At 27.5% G+C, this 8,197-nt stretch overlaps 2 protein-coding genes across 7 annotated transcripts in view; both read right to left on the reverse strand.

The window, feature by feature from the left end:
- sez6l2 (seizure related 6 homolog (mouse)-like 2) overlaps positions 1 to 8,197 on the reverse strand; it is a 59,252-nt gene that overhangs the window by 27,422 nt on the left and 23,633 nt on the right. The gene's annotated exons all lie outside the window — the stretch shown is intronic.
- Positions 28 to 8,197, reverse strand: part of LOC131102987 (calcium-binding protein 5-like) — a 31,805-nt gene continuing 23,635 nt past the window's right edge. Inside the window, exons 1-7 of one of the 3 annotated variants that reach the window (XM_058048770.1) lie at positions 4,877 to 5,160; positions 3,976 to 4,003; positions 3,746 to 3,889; positions 3,371 to 3,480; positions 2,063 to 2,210; positions 1,942 to 1,995; positions 28 to 1,816 (exon numbers count right to left, since the gene is read on the reverse strand). In XM_058048770.1, the coding sequence (XP_057904753.1) occupies positions 1,967 to 1,995; positions 2,063 to 2,210; positions 3,371 to 3,480; positions 3,746 to 3,889; positions 3,976 to 4,003; positions 4,877 to 4,927 (510 nt within the window). In that variant the 5' untranslated portion in view covers positions 4,928 to 5,160 and the 3' untranslated portion in view covers positions 28 to 1,816; positions 1,942 to 1,966. Of the gene's footprint in view, positions 1,996 to 2,062; positions 2,211 to 3,370; positions 3,481 to 3,745; positions 3,890 to 3,975; positions 4,004 to 4,876; positions 5,161 to 8,197 lie in introns of those variants that run through there. The other 2 variants (XM_058048772.1, XM_058048769.1) reach the window with 2 other exon arrangements.

Consider the following 8,197-nt stretch of genomic DNA (forward strand, 5'->3'; position numbering starts at 1 on the left):
TTTGGAATAAAACAAGTGATGGTCAATTCAATAGTAGATAAAGTAAACAGCATGTGTATTTTTGAAAGTACATAAACATGATATATCACATTCAGTTTTTGTGTATGTTTGTCTTTTTATTACATAACAGGATGAAACAGCAGGATTGTTTGCATCAAAAGAGGTCAACAGACAATGAGATTGAAATATATTATTATTAGGTCGTGACAGGCAAGCTGTCATTGTGAAATAATAGCAGGCAAATAAAACATGCTAAAATCAGGCATGAGATAGAAAATGCGGATTAATCTGCTTGGTCTGTTGGGATGTCCGCTGAGATTATTGTCACTTTAGCTCATTTCCGTTGTCTGTTTCCATTTGTTGGCAGTTTGTTTTCATCATCGTTTTTTTTTAAGGCTGCAGATTTTTTTTTTCCGTATTTTTCATGGTTGTTCAAACTTTTTTGTTTGTTATTTTTTGTTAAAAAATAAGGTTTCATGTTTTTGTTTTTTAGGAACATGGTAAAAATGTGCTGGTTTTTCTTGTTTTTGCAGTAGTAGTAGCATAGTTTAGCTAACATTAAAGTCAGGGGTGTCCAAATTTTTCGAGTTAAAAAAAAAAAAAAAATTATAATAATGGTGGGTCACTTTTATATTTTAATGTATTTTAAAAATGTTTGTAAAAAGGCAAAAAGAAATATTTAATAATAATTATTAATATCAACATTTCATTATTTTCATGGTAAAACATGGTAAAAATGTGCTGGTTTTACTTGTTTTTGCAGTACTAGTAGCATAGTTTAGCTAACATTAAAGTCAAGGGTGTCCAAACTTTTCAAGTTTAAAAAAAAAAAAATTATAATAATAATGCGGGGTCACTTTTATATTTCAAAGTATTTTAAAAATTTAGTAAAAAGGCTAAAAGAAATATTTAATAATAATTATTAATATCAACATTTCATTATTTTCTCTTTACATTGTGCATCTATCAGCTTGTTATTTTTTTTATACAAAACATGGTAAAACATGGTAAAAATGTGCTGGTTTTCCTTGTTTTTGCAGTAGTAGTAGCAGCATAGTTTAGCTAACATTAAAGTCAGGGGTGTCCAAACTTTTCAAGTTAAAAAACAATATACAATAATAATGCTGGGGTACTTTTATATTTTAATGTATTTTAAAAATTTTGTAAAAAGGCAAAAAAAATGCATTAAATAATAATTATTAATATCAACATTTCATTATTTTCTCTTTACATTGTGCATCTATCAGCTTGTTATTTTTTGTTATACAAAAAATAAGGTAGCATAGTTTAGCTAACATTAAAGTCAGGGGTTGTCCAAACTTTTCAAGTTAAAAAAAAATAAAAAATTATAATAACAATGCTGGGGTACTTTTATATTTTAATGTATTTTAAAAAATGTTGTAAAAAGGCTAAAAAAATGCATTAAATAATAATTATTAATATCAACATTTCATTATTTTCTCTTTACATTGTGCACTTTTGTTCCTATATTCGCAAATAGCTTTTGGACACCCCTGGTTTTAGTAGGCAACGCTACAAAAGTACATTTTCGACATGTTCAAATGAATATCATAACCTAAAAAAAAATCATACATTTCATCATTTAATAGATTGTAGCGTGAAACATGCATATTACATATAAATAGAATATCAGTATATCAATGAATATATACAAATGAGTGTGCACAATTGGACAGGTAATGAAAATATGGACAGAAATTGTTGATATAATGCAAATATTAAACATTATACATATAGTGTATATTGTTTGGTCCACTCATCGTATCTCAGATGAGCATCTCAGACGAGCTCAGGTCTGAAGGGATTCAGGGCAAACAAGGTGGCATCAAAGTCAACTTTCTTTCGAAATTATAATATATTATATACTGGAAATTATGATTATTTTTTTCATCAAAAAGAAGTACAGTAAAAATGAGTGACCTCTCGAATTGCAAGAAATCCTTCATCACTTCTGAGACATCATCTTCACAAACTCTGCAAAGACACGGGCCACAATTAGAATTCGACACATCCGTCCTTTGTCTATTTGCGTCCATCTTACCCTCAAAGTCGACGGTCCCGTCCCCGTTGTCGTCGACTTCTCTCACCACCGCTTCGATTTCTTTCTTGCTGGCTTGCTCGCCCAGCAACTTCATCATGGCGTGCCTCAGCTCATCGGACGTGATGGAGCCGTCCCCGTCGATGTCAAACTGTCAAGAAACGGTCACGTTTGGTTGCGGTGCTTCGATGTGTCACGTGGTGTCGAACGGAGGTGGGAGAAAAGTCGGTGTTTTGCAAGTCTCAAGTCTCTAATGTCAAGTCTCAAGTCAAGTCTCAAGTCAAGACAGGACAGGTGTTGTCTTGCTGGAAATTAGAAAAAATATACAAAATAATATAATATAATATAATACAGTATAAAAAAATAAAAAATAATATTATATTATATTATATTATTTTTTATAATTATGTTATGTTATATTATATTATTATAATTAATAAGGTATTAATAATTACATTAATATAATATAATACAGTATAAAAAAATAAAAAATAATATTATATTATATTATTATTAATGTAATTATTAATACCTTATTAATTATAAAAATATAATATAACATAACATAATTATACTATTATTAATATAATTATTAATTATATCATATAATATTATTATTAATACAATTATTAATACCATATTATAATATAATATAATATTAAAAAATTAAATATATATCTATAATATAATAAAAACATTAAATATATATATATATATATATAATATAATATATTATTATTAGTGTAATTATTAATACCATACTAATGATAATAATATAATATAACATAATATAATTATACTATTATTAATATAGTTATTAATTATATTATATAATATTATTATTAATATAATTATTAACACCATATTAATAATAATAATAATATATAATAATTATAATAATTATAATATTATTATATAATAATAATATAATATAATGCAATACAATACAATATAATTATTATATTATATTGTATTTATTTATTATTATTAATAATATAATACAATACAATACAATATTGTATTATTATTAATAATTAATTAATATAATATAATATAATATAATATAATATAATAATAATATATATTAATTATAATATTATTATATAATAATAATATAATATAATGCAATACAATACAATATAATTATTATATTATATTGTATTTATTTTTTATTAATAATAATATAATACAAGTCCGAGTCAAGTCCTGAGTCATTGTTTTTTTTTGTGTTTTTTTCAGAAGATATTGTCAATTCAGGTCCAAAGTCAACAAGTCATCAGTCATGGGACTCAAGTCCACACCCCTGCTCACCTCTCTAAAAGCATCCTTCAGTTCTTTCAGGCCGATCATGCCTGCAGTTTCTGCCAAGAGCTTGGGGGTCATCAGTTCCAGAAAGTCCTCAAAGTCCACCCGTCCGCCCACTGCCATGATAAATGTTTTGAAAAAGCATTAACCATATGCGAGTAATGAAAATATATACACCATATAGGAAAAATAATATGAAGTCCAAAAAAAAGCAAACATAGTCTGGAATAGCTGCCCGGGGCCGCACTTTGGACACTCCTGTTTTAGTCAGTAATAATTTAAAAAATAATTTCCATACACGTATTACCTTGCACCTCCACCTGGTGGCGCCACACACACACACACACACACACATAATAAAATAATACTATAATTACTCACAATTCATGTTGATGTTTTGGCTCAGTTCTATCAGCTCCATTTCAGTTGGCATGTAACCCATAGTCCTCATCAGGTTCCCCAAGTCCTTACAGGATATGAAGCCATCTTTGTCTTTATCAAACTCCACAAAAGCCTCACGTAACTCTGGAGAATGTGCAGACATAAAACCGGAGTGTAAAAATGACCCATTCGTCAAAAACATATGGGAGACGGTATGAAAAGTGGATTACCTTCCACTTCATCGTGGGTCAGAGATCTCTGTAAAATATTAAAAATGGACATAAATATCACCAAATTGTCAACACTTTTTGAACCGGTTCAAAATAAAATAAAATAAAATAAAATAAAATAAAATAAAATAAAATAAAATAAAATAAAATAAAATAAACTAAAAAATAAAATAAAATAAAATAAAATAAAATAGGAAAGCAGGAAGTGAACAAATGTAACAGTTACTGATTGTAAAAGTACCAGATGGAGGGGTAGGATTTAATAAGCTTTGCTTCTTCCTACTCCTTTTGGACATGTGGAACTGTGAACTGATTATGGGATGGCACTCAATTGTAATCTGATGCATGTTCAAATGAAATTAAACCAGTACCATTACCATTACCATTACCATTACCATTACCATTACCATTGCACTGCCAGGCATTGATCTTCAGCTAAAGCGTCCCTAAATCGGTTCACAAAATAAAATAAAATAAAATAAAATAAAATAAAATAAAATAAAATAAAATAAAATAAAATAAAATAAAATAAAATAAAATAAAATAAAATAAAATAAAATAAAATAAAATAAAATAAAATAAAATAAAATAGGAAAGCAGGAAGTGAACAAATGTAACAGTTACTGATTGTAAAAGTACCAGATGGAGGGGTAGGATTTAATAAGCTTTGCTTCTTCCTACTCCTTTTGGACATGTGGAACTGTGAACTGATTATGTGATGCATTCAATTGTAATCTGATGCATGTTCAAATGAAATTAAACCATTACCATGACCATATATTATATTAAATCTTTTTGCCCCATCAATATTACACCACATTACTATAAACATAACAAGACCCTATTCATTTGTTACATTTATCACATGCAATATTCAGTTTGCTGTAGAAATGTAACTTACTTGTCTCTTGGTTGCCCCCCTGAGGAAGATGCAGGCTTGTTTCAGACTCATGGTGACGCCGGCTTCTTTTATGAGGAAATGTAAATTAAAATGAAAAAAAAATAAAATAAAAGCAAGTAGTTTATGTTTGTATGCTGTATGCTTTATTGCGAGTGTGCGTATGCGAGTGTAAAATGTTGTCACTTGGTGATCTGTGGATGTCAGAGAGGAGGGATGAGATCTCTGATGGATTATCTCTGCAGCTTTGGTCGAGAAAAGAAACACGCGCTTAATGATGAGCGTATACACGTGCGCCATTTCATATGTTGTGCACATTCAGACTTAATTGTTAAAGATTTTTTTTTTTAAAGATGATAAAGGTTGACTAGGAAATCCAAGAAAAAATGTATACAATATACATTGAATGTATTTTTTCATACAACAAATAACAATTGAAATATTAATTATATATATATTAATTTATAAATTTTTTAATGAATTATATTGTAAAAATTATATTATATTATAATTATATTATGTGTACCCCGCCTCTCGCCCAAGATTATATTATATTAAATTATATTATATTAATATAAATTTATAATATATATATATATATATATATATATAAATAAAATATAATATAATATAATATTATATACATATAAATTTATTATATAAATATAAATTTATTTAATATATATATATAATATTATATATATAGATATGTATTGGTCTATCCAACAATTTTTTTTCAAACCACTTTTCCACCGCGCGGCCCACTATTAATATTAATACACATTTTTCATAGTTTACATACCAGAAGAGGTAGAAATGCAAGCCTCGAGTAAGTCTCAAGTCTTTAATCTCCAGACTTGAGTCAAGTCTCAAGTCAAGTCAAACCACTTTTTCCACCGTGCGGCCCACTATTAATATTCTTTTCTAAAAATTATTGCACAATTTTCATACATTACATACCAGAAGAGGTAGAAATGCAATGAGTCAGGTCTCAAGTCAAGTCAAGACAAGTCGAGTCAAGTCCGAAGTCAAGAGCTTGAAATTTTCAAGTCCTAAGCACAGTTCAGTCTTCCAAATTACATGCAATTTTAACAACAAATAGAATGCATTCATTTGGAATTGTTTTACTTTTAAAATAAATCAGTCTCAAAAAAAGACATATAATTCGGGATTTATTAATTTAGTAATTTAGTAATGTAATCCACACTCTTGTAGTGTGGTCTTAAACCTGATTGGATGTTTATAGATGCATTTGATGATTCAGATTATGTGGGGAAAAATATGTTGTCTGGGTGGAAAGGACACAATAACACTAAAGTCAAGTCCAAAGTCATTAAAATTGTGGGATATATACTGCAAAATGTATTTATTTAACGTATTTCATGTAAATGTCAATGCAAGGACCCTGTTTGAGTACCACAAATCAACCTCCCAAAAATAAAACAAATCACACAACAACGATGAAATCAGTATGCATGTATCAGTATGCATACTACATAAAAAAACACTGTTATTTTAAAGTAGCAGTATAGTAATTGTAGTGTTTTTGTTTATTTTGAGCGTGCTTAACAATGTTACATTAAAGAATATCACTTTTACACTTCCAGAATGTGTAAATAATAACTGTTTTATTATTACATTCATCAAATGCAAGCCCAAATGGAGTTTTGATGTACATTTGATGTACTGACTGAGCAGCCCGATGTGGAGTTTATGAGTATTTTAATGAAAAAGAACAGCAAGTATTTGCAATACACATGTATTTTGATGAAGGATAGCTTTTTGGACCATATGCAAACAACCAGAGACTTCTGTTCAGTTCTGTTAAACGTTCTCGGTTTCCAAACACCCCCCCCCCCCCCAGCTGGACCCCCTGGGACACCACCTGCTGCCATGAAACTGGAAGCATAACATCTCTCACCCTCAATGCACTATTATTTTGTTTTTTTTTTTTCTCTCCACAAAACAGTACACTTAAATATATAAAATATTAAATATGGTGAAAGTGTGCTGGGGATGTGTTGCATGAGGTCGAATGTAAAAAGGCAGTATCGATGAAAAATGAAACGACCGTCTGTCGTTCTTTTCATTTGACCAATGATGCTTGACATGGCTGTTTTGCATTTGGGTTGTGAGAGAATAGAGATGACACAGGTTGTGGCACTGAGAGTGACTGGAAAAAAAAGAAAAAAAAAAGAAGTGACTGAAATGACCGAGCAGGCTTCATCAATTCATGCTCATGACTACTTAGGACACTTTTCAAATACAGAAGAGCTTGGTTATTAATATTATTATTGTTATTATTATTATTATTACTATTATCATCATTATCATTATTATTGTTGTCATTATTTTTTATTATTATCATAATCATCATCATCATCATTATTATTATTATTATCATTATATTATATAATTATTATACTATAAATATAAAATATTAAATCATATTAATAATAATAATGCTAATGACAATAATAATGATAATAATAATAATAATAATAATTATTATTATTATTATTATTATTACTATTCTTATTATTATCATTATTATTGTCATTAGCATTATTATTATTAATATGATTTTATATTTTATATTTATAGTATAATAATTATAATTATATAATATAATAATAATGATGATGATGATTATGATAATAATGATAATAAAAAATACAAAAATACAAAAAAAAATAATAATAATAATTATTATTGTCATTATCATTTTATATTTTATATTTATAGTATAATAATTATAATTATATAATATAATAATAATGATGATGATGATGATTATGATCATGATAATAATAAAAATAACAATAATAGTAATAATAATTATTATTCTTATTGTCATTATCATTATTATTATTATTACTATTATCATCATTATCATTGTTGTCATTATTTTTTATTATTATCATTATCATAATCATCATCATTATTATTATATTATATAATTATAATTATTATACTATAAATATAAAATATTAAAATGATATTAATATTAATAATTATTAACATATGCAAATATTAAAATATACAAATTATAATAATTATTATTATTAGTGGCACGTCAGACAAGTGGTTAGCACTGATAGTTCAGTTCCACCCTTGGTCATCTCCCACATTCCAAAAACATGCTAAGTTACCCATAAGCAATTTCACCGAGCTCTCGGTCTCTGGATGGCAAAAGCAACATATAGTTACAAGACTATTTTAATTCCAAATTCAGGAAAATGCAAAAGGGTGTCCAGATGTGCATTTTTATGATGTTCACGTTTGGTTGTGGGATGCACGGCGGTCGAGTGGTTAGCACGCAGA

The sequence above is a fragment of the Doryrhamphus excisus genome, chromosome 15 (genome assembly GCF_030265055.1).
Source record: "Doryrhamphus excisus isolate RoL2022-K1 chromosome 15, RoL_Dexc_1.0, whole genome shotgun sequence".
NCBI classification, from domain to species: domain Eukaryota; kingdom Metazoa; phylum Chordata; class Actinopteri; order Syngnathiformes; family Syngnathidae; genus Doryrhamphus; species Doryrhamphus excisus.